Source organism: Pseudorca crassidens, chromosome 2 (assembly GCF_039906515.1).
Source record: "Pseudorca crassidens isolate mPseCra1 chromosome 2, mPseCra1.hap1, whole genome shotgun sequence".
NCBI lineage: Eukaryota > Metazoa > Chordata > Mammalia > Artiodactyla > Delphinidae > Pseudorca > Pseudorca crassidens.
The window spans coordinates 48,000,974-48,024,335 of NC_090297.1; the positions used below are offsets into that span (position 1 = coordinate 48,000,974).

The 23,362-nt window shown below is 42.4% G+C and overlaps 1 protein-coding gene across 2 annotated transcripts in view; it reads right to left on the reverse strand.

Annotated features, from left to right (window-relative positions):
• Positions 1 to 23,362, reverse strand: part of DAB1 (DAB adaptor protein 1) — a 1,170,471-nt gene that overhangs the window by 116,199 nt on the left and 1,030,910 nt on the right. For both annotated transcript variants that reach the window (XM_067726314.1, XM_067726315.1), the window contains exon 6: positions 21,271 to 21,369. In XM_067726314.1, coding sequence (XP_067582415.1) covers positions 21,271 to 21,369 — 99 coding nt within the window. The remainder of the gene's footprint in view (positions 1 to 21,270; positions 21,370 to 23,362) is intronic.

Sequence of the window (23,362 nt, forward strand, 5' to 3'; positions counted from 1 at the left end):
GTTTTATTTGCACTCTCACACCAAAAACCTTCCTAAAATGTTTAAGTCCATTTCCCTTCCAGCACTGGTTACAAACGTCTCATGAAGACCTTCCAGCCCTGGTTACAAAAGTCTCATGAAGACCTTCCAGCCCTGGTTACAAAAGTCTCATGAAGATAGTGGGATTTTCAACACAGTGTGGGGAAAGGGGGATGAAGGGCCAGTCCTGACATGGCTTTAGCCTATCACTGTGACCCGCAGCTCTGCTGGTTTGGTGCATCTGCAGTCAGAGCTGAGGATACGGCCTGGCACATCTCGGGAAACTGTAGGCCAGTGACCTTCAAGGATACACAGCCAATCAGAGGAAGAGCTGGTATTTATCTTTTGATACAAGGTATATAGTTAAATGCCTATAGGGGTGGCTAAATCCTGGATCTGACCCCTTCTCTAGTACTTTTTCCAGCTCACAAGACCCGTCTAATGACAAAACAGTCGGAGAAGAAAAATATATGATCATGGCCAAGGTCAACAATGATTAGTCCTCATTGAAACAGACTCCCTAGTAAGAGTGTAGAGCTGCTATCACAACATCCAATGGATGTTCCTGGGGGGAGGGAAAGGAAGTATAGATCATCCTGCAAAAGAGGCTGGAAGTCTAAAGGGGCCACATTAATTCACATTTGGACAAGACACAAGCTATAGTAAGGTACTAGCAGGTCCCAGTTGAAAGTGAAAGATTCTACCAAGGACGCTAGCTCCATCACCTCCCTCAGCTTTGGACAGGCTGGGAGACTAACAGGGATGGAGGGAAGAGAAAGCTCCGGCATCCCAGGCTCAAAAGTCAGCACAAAGACCAAAGCATGATATTAATACGGAAAACATGTAGCAGACAGCAAGTGTGGCATGAATTTAGACTTTGGAATGAAAATGACCCAGGTTCATATCTTCCATCAGTCACCTTGGGCAAGTTCTGGAACCTCTCTGTGACTGGATTCTTCATCTTTAAAATGGAAATGATACCGTCAGCTCCTACTGTTTGAGCACTTACTGTATGCCAGGCACTGTTCTAGGCACTATATGTATATGGCCTCATTTAATCCTTTCAACAACCCTGTGACGTTTGTGAGGGTTGTTATAATTATTTCCATTTCCAAGTGAATAATCTAAGTTACAGGTAAATTAAATATCATGCTCCAGGTAACACAGCTGGTAATACTTCCCATGCAGAATTGTCTTGAAGATAAAATGTTAATATATGTAGGTAGATGGCATTAGTAGAACCCCAGTAAGTGACAGGGTCAGCTAGTATTATTATTTATACTATTATAATGGCCTGCTACAATTCACTACAAGGATAAAGTACTGAGCCTCTCACATCTTCGGATATTTAAACAGGCTGGCTGCTGGTGGACCATTTGTCTTACCGGCATCTACATCTTTTCCAGCCCCTTGATTCTCTTAAACTATTTACACACAGGGGCAGCCTCCTCCCAGACTTTTCCCAGCACCAACACGTGCTTAATCCAAACAATGCAAGATTTATGGCCTTCCTTTATTTGAGTTGATTCCAATGTGTCAGCAGATATGAATTGTAACATAAAATAATTACACTTGAAAGTGAAATGCAGGCCTAAGGATTCTGGTTGGCTATTTTTTTTAAATGCCAGCAATTTCTGAAAGACTGGATTTATTTAGTGCCCTTCCCCCCTCCTCCTGAGCACTTAGAGACCTCAGCATTTAGGAATGCTATTCTAGCTACCTTTATTACAGACTACTTTATCAATTACCATGACAATTATTCATACTATACATGAACGTACTTTATAGTTGCCACATGTGCTCCATACACAAAGGAATAAAACCTATAATGCGTCTTCCTTCTCAGTAAATCCTAATGGGTGACACAAGCCACAGACTCCTGAATGGGAGCCACTTAGAAGTGTGACAGAACCGAAGCAGCTTGAATTTATATACAAACAAATTAATGGAGGCTTTAATGAAGCACAAGAAGGGGGTTCCCACAAGGAAGATTAGCAATTAGGGCAGGAAGAGGCCTATTAAATCATCTTGTCCATCCCCAACCATGTGGGCTGTTCCCTATAGCAAAACCCCCTTCCAGGTTAAATTACCTGAGAGACTGGGATTCCGTTCCAGCCCTTGGGAAACAACTGACTGCCCAATCAATCTCCCCATTCCAGTTCTTTTGGTTACGTGGCAAGAGATTGGAAAAAAACAAAAAGCAAATGAAAAGTGACTGTATCCCAGGGAAAGTCTTATATCAGCCTCTTTTTTTCCCCTTCCCTTTCTACCCTCTTTTCAGTCTTCTGGAATCATTGTTAATTTAAGACATGGCATTTCAGGTTCATTCACCTGCATCTACCTCCTCTTATTCTATCTAACAGTGTGTAGAAACTGAAGGCAAATAAAGGCAGGCATGATGAAAAGAGTACTTTTGGATTGAGGTTGACACCATCTGAGTTTCAATCCTGACTTGGACGTTGACTACCTGTGGGATTTAGGCAGGGCACCATTCCTCTCCTAGTTTGAGTTTTCTCTATAAAATTAGGATATATTAGCTTGATACTGTCATAATAGATTTTATTCATTCACTCAACATTTTTTTTTCTTGCGGTACGCGGGCCTCTCACTGTTGTGGCCTCTCCCGTTGCGGAGCACAGGCTCCGGACACGCAGGCTCAGCGGCCATGGCTCACGGGCCCAGCCGCTCCGCGGCATGTGGGATCCTCCCAGACCGGGGCACGAACCCATGTCCCCTGCATCGGCAGGCGGACTCTCAACCACTGCGCCACCAGGGAAGCCCCACTCAACTATTTTTAAGTGAGTACATACTATCTGAAAGGTGTGTGCTAGCACTGAGGACAAGTCGATAAATCCCATGGTTCCTGCTCTCAACAGCACATAAGGTATTGCAAGGTATGCTGTCTCAACATACCCAATTATAATGCATTTAAAAAATTGTGATAAAATATACATAACATAAAAACTACCATTTTAATCATTTTTAAGTATACAGTTCAGTGGAATTAAGAATATTTACACTATTGTGCAAACATCACCACCACCTTTTTTATCATCCCCAACTAAAACTCTGCACCTATTAAACACATACTCCCCATTCTCCCCCACCCCCATGCCTGGCAAACACCCTTCTGCTCTCTGTGTCTATGAACTTGACTAGTCTAGGAACCTTATGTAAGTGGAATCATACAATATTTGCTTTTTTGTGACTGGCTTATTTCACCTGGCATGATGTCTTCAACGTTCATTCATGTTGTTGCATGTATCAGAATTCCCTTCTTTTTTAAGGCTGTATAATATTCCATTGTCTGTATATACCACATTTTGCTTATCCACTCATCCACTGATAGACACTTGGGTTGCTTCTACCTTTGGTACAACACATTTTTATAAATATTGTAATAGAAGTGGCTGGTGTATGAAAGTATAGACAAGGGAGATCCAACCTAGGTTGGTAGGTTAGGGAAGAATTTCTAAGGAAATGGTACCTGTGCTGAGAGGCCTGGAGGAGAAACTGGAGTCAGCCAAATAAACGAAAGAGCCAAGAGAGGGCGGGTGGAGGGAAGGCAGCGGAAGAAAGTTCTAGGCAGAAAAACCAAACCAAAACAAACCATGTGCAAAGGCCAAGAAAGAAACCACTGAAAGTGGGTCTCTTTGATTGTGCGGGTCAGCTGGGGATGATGCTGAGAGGATTTTCACTCTTCTGAGATGATCATTTCTGTGATTCTGTTCTCCACACAGTATCTCTGTATTATATGTCTATTCCACCAACATGCCCTGTATGGATCAATTAAATATCATCTGCTGGTTTAATTAGAATGACTCTGTTTGCTTTTCTTTTCAGGTCATTAATACAGAAGCACACACGTATGAACCTGAAGTGAGGCAACCATGCCGTGATCTTGCTTATCACACTGTCATATAATCGGTTATTTACTCAGCTGCTAGTTCATGAGCCCTGGGGAGGAGAGGGGTTTCTCTGATACATCTTCATATCTCTGTGCCTGGGACATAGAGCACACTAGGTAAATGTTTGGTAGAAGAATTTAATTTTTACAGATGAGAGTATCAGGGAAAGAAAAATAAATGACTTCACCAAGGTGCTGATGGGAGCCCTGGTTTTTTAAGGATGCAATTTTACACTCTATAAAATAGTTAACCTTAACTCTCCCAATGATATTCACATACTAGTTTCATAAAGAGAAATACAAGCAAAGGTAGATTTGTGCAGAAAGTACTCTGAGGCTAGAGAAGTGGCCTCAAGAGGTTTAAGGTGCATTCAGTTTTCTCAAAGACTTTAACCAGGTGGCAGAATATAGACACTGTGGGCGGAAAACCAAAGTGATGAGCACCCTCGGTGTCCTGGAGCTGTCCTGAAGGAGGCCACAGTCAAATCTCATTATTTCAGATCCCACTAATTCTGAACGTGGACAGAACCTGGGCTGCATCTCTTGCTCAGTAAAACTGCTGTCCATAAATTAGATACAGTTCTTAGAACGTCAAGGGAGGAGTTTATTAATTGCTAAACATTTGGTATGTGCCAACTTTATTCTTCTCTTCTGACAAAACTAATGTACATAATCAAGGAGTACTTATTTGCAAAGAACTTCCATATGCATTCTTTCCCCCAGAATTACTACAACAGACCTCTGCAGAAGGCCAAAGTCATCCCCATCTCCATCTCCTAACTGAGAAAACGTAGGCTCAGAGTGATGGAATGACTTGGCCAAGACTGTACAGCTTTATGTGTAGGAATGAATATACAAATAAATTTTATTCTGCTTGAAAGTCGAAGATCATACATCTTAAATTATAATAGTAAAGACTGTCAAGTTTTCTCTTCTTGGTGACATTTATTCATACATGGAAAATCAACAATATTGCTCTAAACATCGCTCAGCCAGTGTATGGCCAAGGGCAAAGTGGTGGTCCAGACAGTTAACACCTCGACAATTTACAAGCCAAGCCTCGTGAGAAACCCATTTTCAGCCAATTCTCAATGCCCTTTGACATCGTTCAGATCTGTAGGTAAAACCAATGGACTATTAGTCTCATTAGTGTAAAAGACAGACTCCACCATCATGGTGCTACCCTATGACTATCATGAGCAGATAAGGAAATTAAGACAGAGGCATTAAAACTAAAGTTTAATATCAAAAAGTTTAAAAATGTATATTTTACAATAATTGGCAATACTCCATGCTGACAAATATGTAGGGAAACAGTCTTTGTACCTCTGGTGGTACGACTTTCTAGAACATAATATGAACCCCCCTCCCCCTCAAAAAAAGACCAAAGCATTAAAAGTATACATACTTGTTGACCCAGGAATTCTGAAACTTAACTAAAGGAAATAATCACAGGTGTGTATAAAAAGATGTGCCCATAGATGCAGATACTAACAATAAGGTGTTTATTAAATTACGTTACACTCATAGGCTAATATTCTTTACAGTAATTGAAAATGATGCTATAGAAAAATATTTAATAAAAGAAAATATGTGGATAAGTAATAAAGTAGGTTACAAAGCAGCATGTATAGTATAATTTCAATTAAAGATATATATATAGGGCTTCCCTGTTGGCGCCAGTGGTTGAGATGCCTGCTAATGCAGGGGACACAGGTTCGAGCCCTGGTCTGGGAGGATCCCACATGCTGCGGAGCAACTATGCCCGTGCGCCACAACTACTGAGCCTGCGCGTCTGGAGCCTGTGCTCCGCAACAAGAGAGGCCGCGATAGTGAGGGGCCCGCGCACCGCGATGAAGAGTGGTCCCCGCTTGCCGCAACTAGAGAAAGCCCTCGCACAGAAACGAAGACCCAACACAGCAGAAATAAATAAGTTAATAAACTCCTACCCCCAACACCTTAAAAAAAAAAAATATATATATATATATGTAAAGAAGACTATTGGTATATACACCAAAATATCGACTTGGTTTATGTTTAAGTGGTGGGATTTCAAGTAACTTCTATTTTCTCCTATTTTATATTTTGTACATTTTCTATAGTAAATATATGCTACTTTTATAAATAGAAAAGGCATAAATTATAGATAAGGATTAGTCTCTGTCCATTATCACTGCGTGACTCTGGGCTGGCAATCAGACTCTCTGAGCTCCAGGTCCGTCACCAATAAAATTGCATGTGTAATACATATATTGTAAGATTAACGTGAAGATCAGCTGTAAGAAAAGAAGTGAAAGTAGTTTCCAAACTACAAAGAGATTCTCAAACATAAGAGATCCTTTTTCTTTTTTTAATCACTGTATCTGATGAAGCTTTTGTTAAGTGTAGGGTGGTTGTATCGTAGGCTAGAGATAGCCAAAAAAAAAAAAAATACAGGCACAGACTTTGACGGCACAGAAATAAACATGAAAGAGTATGCACGTCTATTCACGCGAATAGATCATCCTGCACAGAGTCGTGAGATGATGCATCTCTGTATATGAGTCTCAGAAACCCTCCTCGGACGCACTTATATCGAAGATGAAGCATCTGTGCCTCACAAGTGAGGCTATGGCCGTCTTGGGTTTAGACACTTGCCAGTACGATCTTTATTTTCAAAATTTCAAACATGCAATTTCAAAACAGTCTATACATTTCTCAGATACCATGAAAACTTCAAACCTCCATCTCTGGAGGTGCAGACATTGTGTATTTAGATATTGAGGCCAGGCTTCGGTGTAATTTCTTGCAGATTTGAAATCTCCTGATTTTCTAAATCATTTAAGAAGTCAAATCCATCCTGCCAAGCAAATGCCTGAGCTATGTGAGTGAGGCAGCTTGAAGGAAGGCTGTGTACTAGGGTGATCCCGAAAGAGATATTTGGCTGAAGCTACAAGTATAGGAGCTGCTTGCAGTTGAGATGGCTGCACGCTGCATCTGATGTGGGCTCATCAGACGTACTGAAGCCCTGGGCTCGAGTCAGAACTGCGAGGTCACTGGCCTTTGTCCTCAGTGCCTGGAGCACTTCTACCCTCCTCCACCCTCCATGTTCAGGGCTCCATCCAGAATGGAGCTGGTAATGCCTATATGTAGTTCACAGTGTGATCATAAGGATTGAAGGAGACCACGCATGTAACTCACTCAGCACAGTGGATATAACACTCCTAGGTCATCCCTCACCACCTTACCAGCTCTCCTAGGCTAACCTCCTCTCTCTCATCCTTTGCATCAAAGCATAGTTGTACATGCTGCAGGCTGCAGAGTGCCCAGGCATCAAAATTCTGAGGCACAGACCCCAGGACCCTGAAAGGACTCCTACCCCTAGGCAAAGCTCCCGCTGCTGGCGGGGCACAGAATGGCTGGGAGAAGGCAAGAGTTTTTATCCTCCAGGAACTTACTTGTAATATTTAGTATAGACTTCAACACATAGTAGTTGCTCAATAAATGTTAGTTTCTTTCCTTCCCTTCAATTAGATATTACCTTTCCCTCATTCACATAATATATTATACTACTTTTATAGCTGGCTGTACTCTCTATCTTATACATACTGGGCATTTAATAATGCCTTTGGAAAATATATACAGCAATAGAAAAAAAGTGACTATATCTATATGCATATGAAAGCATAGAAAAGGGGTGAGAAAGAAGGATAAAGGCAAATTAGATGGATGAGGAAAGAGAAAGGAAAATGGGGGGAAACAAATTACCTATGCATTAAGATCATTAATAACACCGGAAATTGAGATTGAATATATTACATGTAACCTTTCATACATTTTATATAATCTTCTATTCATCTAGAAGTTAAAGGAACCCTGGGAAGGCAGATATGGCTTGAGTAAAATGGTTTGTATCACTGAAGCCCATGGCAGAGGGGATGAAGTTGCTATTTACTGTTCTCAGGGAGATAATTATTCTTAGAATTTAGATGCCACCCACAATGCCCAAAGGCTTTAGGTGGACACAGCTAGACAAGAAGGTGGATCAGAGGGCTGCTTGACTTGTACAATGAAGGAATTCAGCGCAATGCCACAAATATCTCCTGGGAGCTTACCACGTACCAGAAGGTGGTAGATATAAGAGTAACCAAATAATGGACCCTGGCTTCCAATTACTCATAGTCTAGGATTTTTGTTTGTTTCTTTGTTTAAAATTCTCTCTACTTTTCATGTTTGTAACTAATCAGGGAATGCAAATGCTTTACCAGCTTAGCATGGTTATTCCTAATCTGTAGAAAAGCAGGGAAAGGTGCAAGAAAGAAGTAGTGACCATGAGCATAAGACAGAAAAATGGGAGGACATTAGATTTATCTCACTGTTGATGCTAGAATTTAAAAAATATATATACGTATTTTTTTAATTCTAGAATCAACATATATACAAATAAATATTTTTATTTAAATGAATGAATGAATAAGGTCAGTAACTACAGCACAAAAGAACAAATGATGAAAAAGTCAGCCAGGATATCACCGAAGTGTTTTATTCCAGGTAACATCTAACCATCCATGTAAGACAGACTCACACACCAGCTTCTTTGTTGTGGCCAGCAAAGCAGTGTGAAATGAAATAAATGTGGTGGGCAGGGCAGCCCTCATTAACTGAGACATCTTAGCAGTTCACTTCACCTCTCTGAAACTCAGTGCCATCCTGTGTAAACCAGAGATAATTCCTCTATTTGGAAAGACTTCTATAAAGCTTGGCTAGTTAATTACTGCTCATATACTCCAGAGGAGAACACAGAGCCACTAAGAGGTTCAGTGATTCATAAAAGTATGAAATGAGATGTGCGTAAAGCACTTACGACAAGATCTGGGACAACGGTAAGTGCTATTGTTATCATCGCTATTATTGTCGTCGTTGTTTTTATCATTACAGCTCGATCTGCACCTTTTTAACCGAGTGACGATACAAATTGAGGCCCTCTGACAACACACCCAGACTTCCTTGCATAACACTGGTCATCCAGGCCCCAGGTTCCACCATGCACACTTCCCCAGACAGAGTCTCTTCTCTGGTGGATTTTACCAGGCTCTCACCTTGACCTGGGCTCACCTTCTAGGAAACACATTCCTTTATTGTCCCCAGAATTATTAATGCTGCTCCACCTCGGGCTGCCGCGGAGAAGTACTTGAGAGAAGCACAGAGAACCACCTTATCAGTGCTGGGCCTAATTATAGCATCACCATTTCTACACAAACAGCTCCTGTAAGGGGTGTCTTCATAAAAATAGAACCACCTATTAAATAACTGAAGCACAGTCATGGAAAATGAGTTTTAAATTAAAATTTAAAATAAATGTGCGAGATAGAAAAACAATAAACAGTAGAACCCATATAAAGCAAATAAAAGCAGAGACACCCAAACTGACAGCTCTGATTTATCACGTGTAACGGCCCCTGGAATTTGGATGAGAATTTTCAGAAGTGTCTTCTTCCATTACTCAGTTGACCCTCAAAACTATAGGAAGCTCCCAGAGCATGTTCATATCTGTGAGTTACGAGGCACGTATGTCACAGGCCCTTTTGCAAGGAGAAAGGAAGCACAGTGGGGAAATGCTGTGACCTCGCTATACTTTTTATCTTCTTTCATAGCACTGATTACTTTCTAACAGAGTATATTATTTAGTATGTCTATTGTTTCTTGTCTGTCTCCCCACATTAGAATGTAAACTCTACAAGGTAGAGTCCTTCCTTTTATTTACCAATGTCTGCACACCCCTGAGGATACTCCTTGGCACACAGTAGGTACTCAATGAACATCTGCTGAATAAATAAATGGATCAAAATTTAAGAGTAGTCCTGGTCAAGTGACTGAACCTCCCTGAGGGTGAGTCACCTCATCTGTAAGATGGGAATGATAATATGTTACTCAACAATGGATTGCAAGAATTCAATGAGAAAAATATATGGGAAGCACTTGGCACAGTGTCTGGCAATTAGCGCTCCACAAATGGTAGAAATAACTAACACAATTCCCAGAGCTGAATATTTATCATCAAAGTTTATAAAAAGCATTCATCCCCAAAGTCAGCCACCAAAGAGAAGGGAACAAAGGGCCCAGAGATGAAGACCAGAGATCTTCAGCAGGTGCTCATCCTGCACTCCTACAGAGCTCGTCATGGGGTCAGAATGAGCAGATTAGAAGACTCCTCGGTAATCACCCAGACCAGAGCCAGCAGACACCAAGCTCCTTTGTCTACATATTGTCTGCGGGGGCCGTCACATAACAGTGGCCAAAGTAAACGGTTACGGGAGACCGTAAAGCCCACTATGCTCACTATCTGGACCTTTAAGAAAGAGGCTGAGGAATGACCCCAGGGTTCAGATGAGGAGAGAGTCCCAGAGAATAGGCAGAGGATCCATCCCCGAGGTCACACTGCACATCCAGGCACTGCCACCTTGAGCAGCAGCTCACACACCCTTCAGAGGCCCCAAGAGTAGCTGATAAACCTTTAGTCACAGGGCTGGTCTGCACGACAAAAACCCTCAGAGCAGTTAGATTTCTCCCCTGGAGAATAAACGCACGGTCACGTGCTTTCCAGAGGCCCTAAGTAGGCCCTTGAAAAGGAGAGAGACCACACTGGGAACTGAAAAGAGCACAGGCCTTATTACTCTGCCATGTCGGAGCCAGTGCCCGGCTCTGCAATTTGCTGGGTATTCAGCCTTGTGCAATTCCCTTAACCTCTCTGTGTCTCAGTTTCCTCATCTGTTTAACAGGACAAATAGTACTTTCTTAGCTGAGTTCTTAGGGGATTGAATTAAATGAGATCAAGCATGTAAAAGCAGCTAGCCCAGCAAACAGTACCTCTTTCCCTCCTGAAAGACCAAAATTGATAAAATGATTCATTAAGGGAAAGACAGTACATTTCTGAGTTTATCAAATCTGCTTGAAAACATTCGTGGTCTCACTTTCCAGGGTAATACGAATATCCATTTTTTTCCCCCGTCATGAATTATCCCCCGTCTAAATTATCTAACAGAGGCAGCTTCTGGACAGGGCCAATTTCTAAAAACTATGTTGGATTTGAGCTATAAATTGATTTTTTTATGGTGATAAATTAAAATCCAATATCACCCAACAAGACACTAAACATACAGAGGCCCAATTTTTCCCCTCAGATGTTCAGTCTCTTTGATATGAAAATGGACCTGGGGCAGCTGTCGGGCTTTGGGAGCCTGAATGTTGAAGCAAATGAGCAAAGAATATGGAGATGGTAGAGAGAGGAAGAGAAAAAGGTAATGAGGAAGGAAGGCAAAGTAAGGAAGAGGAGGAAGGGAAGAGGATGCTTCCCACTTCCTGTTCTGTGGGCATTAGAGAGTGACACAGAGTCGATGTTCAAGCCTCGGTGTTTTGCATACAATGTGCTAGGAGGTCTCAGGAGCCACTTACTTTTTTTTCCCCTTAACATTTATTTATTTATTTATTTGGCTGCGCCAGGTCTTAGTCGCACCATGCATGTGGGATCTCGTTCCCTAAGCAGGGATTGAACCCAGTTCCCCTGAATTGGGAGTGCGGAGTCTTCACCGCTGTGCCACTAGGGAAGTCCTTCAGGAGCCGCCTCTTCTCTTTGGCTTCTGAGTTTCTTCACTTGTAAATGAGTGGGTTAGTCAATACCTAAGGGACCTTCCACCCCTGACATCCTAGGACCAGGGTACTCTGAATCACATATATTATTCTTTCCATGCTCACTGCCTGCATGGCAAAACTTGCATCTTTGATACGTAGCGTCTTGGGCTCCAATATCTAGCCCAGACAATGAGCATTTCATTATAAGTTTACTTATTCGTTACTTCCTGTTCCATCCTTCCCTCGCTTTTGTTCCGTCTCTCCCTGACTGACTTTCCTCCCTTCCTTCAGTGTGCCATTAGCATCTCTGTCACATACCAGGACCTGTGCGAAACCCTGCAGATACAGCAATGGATGAGACTAGGGGCCTCATGGAACCTGTAGTCTGATGGAAGCATGGGTCAACTCATTCTGATACAGACAACCGTGTGCTGTGATAAAGGTGAACAGAGGATGCTGTAGGAGGAATATGAAAGGATTTCTTAATTCTGAAGGGAGGACATAAGAAAGTCCATATCAGAGAGGGGATAATAGAGCTAATATTATAATATTAACACCTAGAGCTTTTTCTTATACTAGGCACTATTCTAAGTCTTAGGGGATTAAATTAAATCCTCATTTAATCTTGCACTAATCCTAAAACATAGGTACTTTGATTATCCCCATCTTACAGATGAGTAAAAGAGATACAAAGTCATTCATAAAAATTGCTTTACAGCGGGCTAGGACCGGATCCAAGGCAGCTCCTTCCACCATGCCCACTCTCTGGTGCCAGTACCATACCAGTGAGGAGTGTGGGCTGTGGATTCAGACAGACCCAACATGAATATTGCTCAGAGGATGAAATGCATAAAGCACTTAGTTTACTAAAGCACCTGGCTTGAGAAAGGGCTTGATAAGTGGTCATTGTCGCGCTGTGTTGCTGTTGCTAGTGTTGTTGACATTACTGGACCTTGAGGTGTTCACTGAGTGAAGAAGGGCAAAGGGATATACAGAGTGGAGGGGTCTCCTTTTGCTAGTCCTGCAAGCTGGGCAATGAATGGTCGGTACAGGAACTGGCAAGATGGTACCCCCGGCATTCTGCTCATGCACGAAATGATACTCCCAGGTCTGCTACGTACAGCTGGCCTGGGGGTACACTGCATAGATCTACGGGGATATACAGAGTGGAGGGGTCTCCTTTTGCTAGTCCTGCAAGCTGGGCAGTGAATGGTCGGTACAGGAACTGGCAAGATGGTACCCCCGGCGTTCCGCTCATGCACGAAATGATACTCCCAGGTCTGCTACGTACAGCTGGCCAGGGGGTACACTGCATAGATCTACGGGGAGGTAGTCATCGTATAGTCATCAAAAACATGTATACTTATTGCAACCGTTTCCCAGCAAAAGTCATCCCGGGCAATGAGCCTTAAAGAAAGGGACTTTTCCCTGATTTGCGCAAAGACATCTGATGGGTCGAGGGTGGCCTTAGAGTCACTGTACCTACCTCTCTGTATAGCTAGTGCAGCTTCAGGGCCACAGAGTACAATGAATAATAACTCAGGCTGTAATGGACATGATTCAACCAAAACTCGTTAGTCGTACATTCCAGGCCTCGCAATAGGGCCCTGCCAGCCCTCTCAGTTTTCTCTCACTGATAGCAATCACACATCCTCCAATCCAGAATATCCAGACATCTCAACTCTTCTCCACACCTGCCCTTCTTCATGACTTTCTCACTTTAGGGCCTTAGTAAACACTCCCCATAATTCCCTTCACCTGGATACTGGTCCTCTTGTATCTCTCACTTGAAACCCTGCCCATCCTTCAAAGTTCAGCCCTTTGTTCCTAAATCATTCCATATTTCTTTTCAGATGGAAGAAATCATTTCTTCTTCTTTTTTTTTTTAACTTTTTTTTTTTTTTTTTTTTTTTTTTTGCGGTACGCGGGCCACTCACTGTCACGGCCTCTCCCGTTGCGGAACACAGGCTCCGGACACGCAGGCTCAGCGGCCATGGCTCATGGGCCCAGCCACTCCACGGCATGTGGCATCCTCCCAGACTGGGGTACGAACCCGTGTCCCCTGCATGGGCAGGCAGACTCTCAACCACTGCGCCACCAGGGAAGCCCCATTTCTTCTTTTGAACTCTCATGATAATTTTATATTTTTCTCTTATCATATTGTTATTCTTGCTTTGAGTTTTTAGTTATATACATAGGTCTTGCCTCCTAGGTTGTAGGTTCCTTGAAAAAAAGGTTTCAGGCTAGTTCATCCCTATCCATCACGTAGAATATCCCTTTCACTCAATAAGCATTTGTGGAATGAATGAATGAATGAACCAATGAAAATGGCAGCATGGTCTAGACAGGGATTCTTAACCTTATCTGACCCAACACCTCCTTCTTATAAACCAATATTTTGTAATTCTTTTATTATCTGGAAATGATTATATAATCTACCTGTACACATGAAGTTTAAGCAAGTCAAAATATCCTACTTATAAAGGAGAAATAAAAGAAGATGATTTCTAATTAAAAAGAGTATGAATTTTAACATATAAAGGCTTAGTTACAACTACAATAGAAGAACATAATGACACTGTCTTATGTCTGTGCTTTTCTTATAGTGAATAAATTCAGTTTTAAGAGATCATTCAACTCTTCCCTTTATATTTGACATTTTTAAAGATGCGTCATATAAGTCCAGTTATGGTGAACACAGCTATACCTGAAACTGATGGAGTAGTGCCCTGCTGGTGACTCAAATATGAAAAGCCTCATGGGGGAGGGGTTTTCCAAAGTGATGACCAACTCTTGATGAGGTTTCAACAGAACAAAGCACATCTTTCTCTCTGTTTAGCTGCATTTCTGGAAAACTCACTACTATGAATATTGTACAAAATCACTTTTTTTTATAGATCAAGTAGAGTTAGGTTCTAGATTCAGGTAATTATAAACAGGTTTTTCATCTACATGAATGTGTGATAAGACATTTAAAGTCACATGGCACAGGAAACATTTGTGTTGTGAGTGAATGTCCTGTACATTGCAGAGTGGCTAGCGTCCTTGCCCCTAGTAAATTCCTGCATCACCACCCCCTTCCCCAAAAGTCGTGACCACCCAAAATGCCTACGTAAAGTTCCAAAGCAACCCCTTCTGGGGATAGAACCAGTCAAGTGGAGAATCTCTGGAGGAAAAGAAACAAAACAAGCTTAGGAGTTATAAATGTGAATTTGAATTCAATTCTTGCTACTCATAGTAGCCTCGGGCAAGCCACTCCCCCTACTTGTACCTTAGATGACTCGTCTGTAAAAAGGGGTCATAAAACCTCCAAGAATTGTTGGGTGTCCAATGAGACAGAATCCACAAAAGCCTGCTATAGACGGTCCTGCTTATAGGCTAGTCATCTTGTGAGAGTCCTATGTACTGTTTCAATGGCTCTCAGGATGACAGGGGTGTCCCAGGTCCCAGCATCCTGCTCTGCAACGCCTTCATCTTCCTACCTGTCTCCCTCCCTAGGACCAGTTTCCTTTGCTCCACCTCAGCTGCTCTCCCCAAGTCCACTCAAAATATCTAGTTAGAAATAAAGGAAGAACAGTCCTGTTTTTGAAGAGACACGAATAAGGTGATATCTGGTTTTCACTGAAGAATAAATTATTAAATCAGCCGTGAAATGTAAGTGCAGCCATTACAGTTAAAACATCATTACCCCTCTATTATGAGGGACAATATTCAATCCTGGGCCGCTCTCCACCTCTCCCCTGCTATGCCCTAGTTTTTCTGTGTACATTTGCTGAGTCGTAATCACTAAGTCATTTTATTTTCTGTGCAGTAAGTACTACTGAGCACCTACTATGTGGACATCATGTGCTAACCAGATAGATAACAGTGATGAACACAAAGATACAGCCTTGTTCATATGTGTGTTGACAGACGTGTTCAATAAATATTTCCTGAAGGGAAAAATGAACACACACACATATCTTTCTCCTTTAGACATTTGTGCATTTAGAAATACGTTTTTCTCTTCCCTGACTCGTTTCGTTTACCTGGTCCTCTCCAACTCACTCCTCCACTGCCAAGTCAGTGTGCCCTTTTCTGTGAAAACCCCTGACTATTTCAGGCAAAGCTCGGTCTCCATCCCCTGAGTACCGACAACTCCATTCACACCTGTGTCTCAGCAGCTGTTAGTTCATTTTGTGAGACTGGTTTCGCCACCAGACTGTGAACACCTCAGGGGCAAGGACACATCTTCTTCATCTTTGAATCCTCAGGAAACAGATAATCGTGTGGCGTAAAACAGGCATCCGATATGCTCTTGCCTGACCAGGTACTGGTTACACTGCCAACATTCTATCCACGAGACAGTCCCAGTTGTAACTCCACCCCTTTTATCTTCACTCAGGAAAGCTCATTAAAATGAAAGTGAATAATGGTGACAGTAAGACAGGGATAATACTCAATCTGCTCTAAGACATATAAAAGGAAATCGTTTATAAACTTTGATATTGCTATGGTCTGAAATGTTTATATCCCCTCAAATTTCATATGCTGAAATTCTAACCCTCAAGGTGATGGTATTAGGAGGTGGGGCCTTTGAGAGCTTATTAGGTCATGAGGGTGGAGCCCTTATACATGGGATTAGTACCCTTATAAAAGAGGTCCTAGTAAGCATCCTCCCCCTCTCCCCCTTGCATCATAAGAGGACACAGAAAAAGGCACCATCTATGAGGAAGTGGGCACTCACCAGACACCAAATCCTGGGGCTATGATCCTGGACTTTCCAGCCTCTAGGACTGTGAAATAAACATTTGCTGCTTATAAGCCACCTAGTTTACAGTATTTTTGTTATAGCAGCCCAAACACACTAAGAAAGGTGTGATATATTACTAGCATTAAGTACTCTGGACGAGACTACCTGGGTTTGAATCTCAGCTCTGCCACTTGAGAGCTGTGTAATTAATTATTTGGACCTCAGTTTTCTCGTCTGTAAAATGGTGATGATAATAGCATTTACTTCATAGAATTGCTATAATGTACTTAGAATGGTGCAAATAATAGTGCCAATCAGTGCTGGCTAAACTAAATGAACAAGCAAAATCCATCTGTGATTGTGGCAACAAGATGTTTCATTATCTGGAAGAGATGATACAGACCACTGCCCTCTATCCTGAGAAACAGACTCATCTTTAGGCTCCTGTAATATTTATGATTTTTAAACATTTATTTATTTATGTATTTATTTTTGGCTGTGTTGGGTCTTTGTTGCCGCGCACAGGCTTTCTCTAGTTGCGGTGAGCGGGGGCTACTCTTTGTTGCGGTGTGTGGGCTTCTCACTGCAGTGGCTTCTCTTTGTTGCGGAGCACGGGCTCTAGGCGCGTGGCTTCAGTAGTAGCGGCATGCGGGCTCAGTAGTTGTGGCTCATGGGCTCTAGAGCACAGGCTCAGTAGTTGTGGTGCACAGTCTTAGCTGCTCCGCGGCATGTGTGATATTCCCGGACCAGGGCTCAAACCTGTGTCCCCTGCATTGGCAGGCAGATTCTTAACCACTGAGCCACCAGGGAAGTCCCAATATTTATGACTTTTTAATGGCACAAATTATAATAATTCTATGTAATAAAATTATAAGTGGGGAGAGAAGAAAGCTAGTGAGTTTCCCTGGAAAGACATAGGATTTGGGGTTGGAAGGTCTGATCTGAGTCTCCAGCCAAGTCAGGAACACTCCCAGAATCTCAGTTTCCTTATTTGTGAAATGAAGATGTCATCACTCCTGCCTTGGTGTCCACTGGTCTGATTTGAGGAGCTAGTAACATACTGACATGAAACCATTTCTACTCCTACTGCTACTGCTACCACTCCTACTATTACTAGTAACAGTGAGTTCATTTATGACATATTCTGCATTCTCACTGATCCTTTTGACATATTAGCAATACCTAGATATCTGAACGTATGAACAGCTTTTGTTATTGATTTATTTCCTGCAACATACTACTAATAAAATTTACTCACATAAGGTTTGGGATCAAGAACCCTTTGAAATTCAAGACAAGGTGTAAATTGCTGCAAAGGGTCTCTTTAATTGGGATCAAAACGCTTCTGACAGCTTTTGGATTTTTAAAATTGTAGCTATTGTCACGTTCTGCTAATGTTTCTTTTCTCGGTTTTGAAAAAAATAGTGCAGCCAAGCTTGAGCAGGAATACTTTAGACATGATAAACAACTAAAATTTGTCATTCCAAATGACAAAAATCTCGTTTTCCATTTCTTTGATATGTAGGACAAAACACTTCACTTAGACTCTTATCCCGCATAATTCAGCCGGTCCCCTGCTGTGCAACGACAAAGGTTCAGTAAACTGTTCCTGCTCATAATCTCCAATGGAGGTTTTGAAAAACCTCCATTTATCTGAAGATAAATCACATCGATAGGGTTGACTTTAAGGGAGAAACAGACTATTAAACTAGTCTGGGGAATCAACTCTGGTGATGCCCCAAAGATGTGACTTTGGTCAACATCTCACCTTCTACTTGACTTCCTTCCAAAATATCCCCATAACATGACTGTTGCTTGAATCCTCCTAGGGCTGGTGAACTCCCTTGCACAGAAGGTGGTCCATCTACATGCTGAACAGCTCTGACTCGCAGGAAATTCTTCTTCCTCATAAACTGAAACTGCTTCCTAGAAACTTCTATCACCTGCTCTCGGTTCTGTCCCTTGAGTCACACAGAACAAGTCAGCTGCTTTTTCTACTAGACAACATTTTGGAGAGATGAACGCTATTAATATGGAGGGCCTTGCTCCCACCATCCTCTCTAGTTCAGGCTTAAATGTTCGATTCTCTCCACCACTTTTCCCCAGGCTTGTGTTGAGACAAATTAACAAGCTAGGGTAGCAGAAGCCCAATGATACAGGGCCTAAGGTTAATCAAACAGAACTGGAGCAGACGAAGCCAGACAGAAAACATTTAACTCTGCCTTCACCCCGATTCTCCACTAGGAGATGACATTTTTTTTCAACAAAGCCAAATGGCTTTGAGCTGAAATAATGACTTTACTGCTGTTCTCTTTGTGTCCAGATAAAGAATCAAAAAAAAATCACATTATAAGGTTTGGTGGTACCTTTCTTTGGGGCCAGGTTAGCCATCCTTGCGTGAGGATTTAGAGAAAGGTAAAGAATATAAACTACCTCTTCTCATTAGTTAAAGTTTGGTGATGAGAACTATTTGATGGTAGGGTACAAGATGGAATAGCAAAGCCAAACACATGGCCCTAGACAAAAGAAAATATCTGATACTCTGGTTTACTCCAGTCCCTTTGGTGATGCCAGTGTCATGTGATGGGCAGGCATGGACTTGGGAAGAGACTAGAGATCATGACTTATATTGGGCATATAGATCCTTGTGAAAGCATCTCTCAGATAGGCTTGATCCACGCTCCTTGGATCCCTACCATGAAGGATGCTAAGGGGTCAATGATATCCTCCAAGTTTCTACAAGCCCAAAGCTCTCTGCCTCCTGTGTGTTACCCAGCATCCCACGTGGCCACGTCTGTGTTCAGAAGTGTTGGCCCAGCATAGTATTCAGTCCCCCAACTGCCCTGGTCCCCTCAACAGGATATACTTTGATTCGATTATATCTTTTCTAAAATGTGAGGTTCAGAACTGAGCACAGGTCTCCAAACGATAGTCTGCCCAGGAAAAGGAAAATCTTCCCTAATTTTAGAAACCATAATTTTATTAAAGCAGAAGAGGCTTACATTAGGCTCTTAATCTTGCTGCCTTCAAGCTCCTTGACTACCGATGCTTGTGCCCACATCTTAAACTCCCTTTACCACGGCATCCCCAGGTAGGTCTCCCTTTCCTATAACATACAGGTCAATTGCTTTGATTTTTGATTCAGGTCAACTGGAGGCTAAATCCCAGCTCTGCCTCCTACATGCTGGATGAACATGAGAAAGTCACTTACCCTGAGAGAGAAGACATTGTGGTTGGACTCATAAGCCAGACAACCTAGGCTGTAATCCTGTCTCCACCACCACCTACTTCCAGCAAGTTACTTTTCTCTCCTTAATATCTTCAGCTATAAAATGGAGACGACAACACTATCTACTCACAGGGCAGTTGTAAGGATTAAATGGATTGGTACTTCTAAAGGGTGTACAACAATGACTGGAACATACTATGTGCTTGACGCAGTACCTGTGATTATTACTCTCTCATAGGACCCTTGTGAGGACAAAACTGAATAATGTATGCAAAGTGACTAATATGTTCCTAGTACGTACTCAACAAATGGTCATTATTACTACTAGATTTTCTTATTGTGGTAATACATACATAACATAAAATTTACCATTATAACCATTTTTAGTGGCATAAAGTACACTCATATTGTTGACCAGCCATCACAGCCATCCATCAACAGCACTGTTTCCCTCTCCCCAGACTTTTAACTCTGTACTCATTAAACACTAACTCTTTATCACCCCTCCCCCCAGGCCCAGTCAACCACCATTCTACTTTCTGTCTCTGTGAATTTGACTCCTCTAGATACCTCATTAAGTGGAATCCTACTGAATTTGTCTATGTGTGACTGGCTGTTTTTACTTTGCATAACGTCTTCCATGTTGTAGCATAGGTCAGAACTTCCTTTTTACTGCTTAATAATATTCCATTACACACACACACACACACACCATATTTTGTCTATCCATTCATCCATAGATGGACAGTTGGGTTGCTTCTACCTTTTGGCCGTTATGAATAATGCTTCTATGGACATGGGTGTACAAATGTCTGTGCTATTATTATTCAGGAATAACTTTTCTTCAAGAAAATCCATTCTTTACTGTTAAATTATCATCCTACTACCCACTGCTATCCTAATATGAGTCAAAACAAAGGCGAGAAAATTATAATGCAAAATGACAAGGTTAGGTAACTTGGCTGGTTGAGTATTGTTTATACAGTGCTTGACAAATTACCCGTGAAGTTCAAAGGAGGTGGCATAGGCGGAGGTGTGTTAGAAGCTATATAAAGCATTGAATGAATAAAAGGAAAACATGTCCACTTGACTCTTGCTCTCTGGACAAAACAGATCAAAGAACAGAACGCTTTTCTGTTTTTCCCTTACCATCAATGAACAAGGCCAACAATGCAAGGCAAGTCCTGGGGATGAAGCTGGGAGCTAACTGCTGCCCGGAGGTTGGTGAAAATACAAACCACTACTTCAGTGGGTTTAACAAACAGATCAGTCCTTACATTTCCCGATCATGCAGTGATAGAGATTTTTCAAGATTGAAAACTCCATTTATTCTTTTTGACGACAGCAATTGCGAGGTGCCACGGGTTCAACTCAAGAGAGTCTGGACGCTTTGACCAAGTCAACTGACCCCCGTGCGTCTCCCTCTAGGATGCATGTCATTAAAGCTGCCGGCACACAAAGAAATTTAACTTAAACTGTCACATTAGCCACCGCTCTTCAAAGCACATCAATCTCCCTATTGCATTACCAGGACTGTGTGACACTTTTATCCCAATTACACTGCAAGAAACACAGTCACACTGTGTTGGTGCAGTCACACTGTGGCCAGGTCAGGAAAGAGCCTACCTCTGACGGACAATCACAGTTGATCAAGTTTGTCAGTTGCTTTATCTGTTTTTATGCTCGTTTGATATCCCTGCCCAGAGAGTAGAGGCTTTTAAGGACACATCTGTCAGTGGATTCAACTTCACCATGCCATGTTATTCTTTTACTTACCCCTGTCTTCTCATCAAAGATTTTGATTCCTCCAAAGGAGATGGTTAAAAAGATTTTCTGTTTGTGTTCTCCTTTGGAACGAGCGCCAGCAACAACGCCCTGTTGAAAGGAAGGATGTGCTTTTTACTTTAGTGTTTTCATTTGAAAATTCCCTCCGGTCCCAAAGCAAAGCCATGTCAGACATCATGAACCGAAGCCACCAATCATGCACACTCCATTCCCTCCCCGCTTCCATGCTGCCTTCCCCGACGGGCTTGCATTTTCTTGATGTTTTAGGGTAATACTTGTCCTCACTGCTCGAAAACTGTACAAACAGATATTTGAACATGTATTCATTGGACGAACCAAGATTTATAGAGTGTCTACTTTGTGCCTAGATGCTCAGTTCAGAATTCGAGACCCCAGGATAAATAGAATATAGTCCTCTTGTTAAAATCTTTGCTGGGTTTTGTATTAGATATGGTTTTAACCTTTTAAATAAAGATGAGTCGTGGAATACATTCCTAAATGTGATTTTAATTTTATACTTCTGGGAAAAGTTTTCATATGAATTAATTTTAGAGATCACAAAGAAAAGAAAATATATTGCCAGACTGCATGTCTCAATTTTGTTTGGAAAAATGTTATGGTCATATGTCTAAGGCTTGCCGTTTTTACCCACACGTTTTGTATGTTCTTCTACCATTTTTCCAATCATTCCTGAGCTTTCAAGGAAAGTGCCTACCAAGTGCATTCCACTTCTTAAAAATCTGTTTCCCCAAATTTTTTGTAAACTGAAGATATGTGTATGAGTCAATTAGAAGGTAGGTGTCACAAAAGGTAGGTATGTTACGCTGCTCACGGCTCTCTTCCTCGTACCCAGGACAGTCCCTGGACTGTCCCTGAAGGTCAGGAGACACTCAGGAAATTATTGTTACATGAATGTGCTATCAAGAGTCCTCGCCAAAGTTGATATTATGCAAGTTAAGAGTAAAGACACTTGCGCTTTTTTTTTTTTTTTTGCGGTACGCGGGCCTCTCACTGCTGTGGCCTCTCCCGTTGCGGAGCACAGGCTCCGGACACGCAGGCTCAGCGGCCATGGCTCATGGGCCCAGCCGCTCCGCGGCATGTGGGATCCTCCCGGACCGGGGCACGAACCCGTGTCCCCTGCATTGGCAGGCGGACTCTCAACCACTGCGCCACCAGGGAAGCCCCAAGAAGAGTAGCTTTAATGTCCCCATCTCCAAGATGGTCCTAACAACCCCCAGCTCTTAGAATTACCACAACATCAAATTGTGCTAATTCCCAGCACACAGTGATGCTGACCAGGTGGCTATCAAAGAACTCCCTGGCAGAAGGTGGCTGCAGATAAAGAGGGATGGGAGGAGCCAGCGTGCATGTTTCAGGAGCACTTCTGCTTGGGGCTGCTGATGTACAGCTTCCCAGGACAAATGCAAGAGAGAAGGATGATCCACATGGTGTGATCCTTGGGGAAATAAAACTCCGGTTTCATCAGGCATGTTGAGAGACAGGACCCTGAGTTAAGCCCTGAAAACCTGCATGAAGTCGAAGCAAGCCTGCCACCAGACAGCACACTGCAAGGGCTCACCTCCCCACAGACGATTCAGTGCTGTTATGTAGCACTGACAAAGGGCCAAGGGACAGGGCTGGCTGGGGAATCGGAAGATATGGAGGTAGGTGTCTTTTGGGGTTTCTGTGCCTAATATTAGCCACCTGACCTACAAAGTCACTGCTGGCCCCCTGGAAATGAAGGAGTCAGATGTTTTCTTGGGTACCTACCAAATGGTAGGAGTTCTCTTACACGTCATATAATTCAGCCCATCCCACATTCCTGGGAAGGAAAAATTATCTCCCTTATTTTACAAATGACCAAACGTAAGATCGGGGGGCCAAGTGAACACCCCAAACCTCAAGGAACTAAGAAGACATATAGAGGGAATTCAAACAGTGACCTTTCGGATCCCAGTGTTAGGGCTGCTTCTATTATAACCCTCTGGAAGGGCTCTTTGGGGAGGCATGGATGAAAAAAAGGTGGGACCACCAGCTTCCAAACTCAGTAGTGAAGGAGAACTCTAAAATGAGAATACTTCTT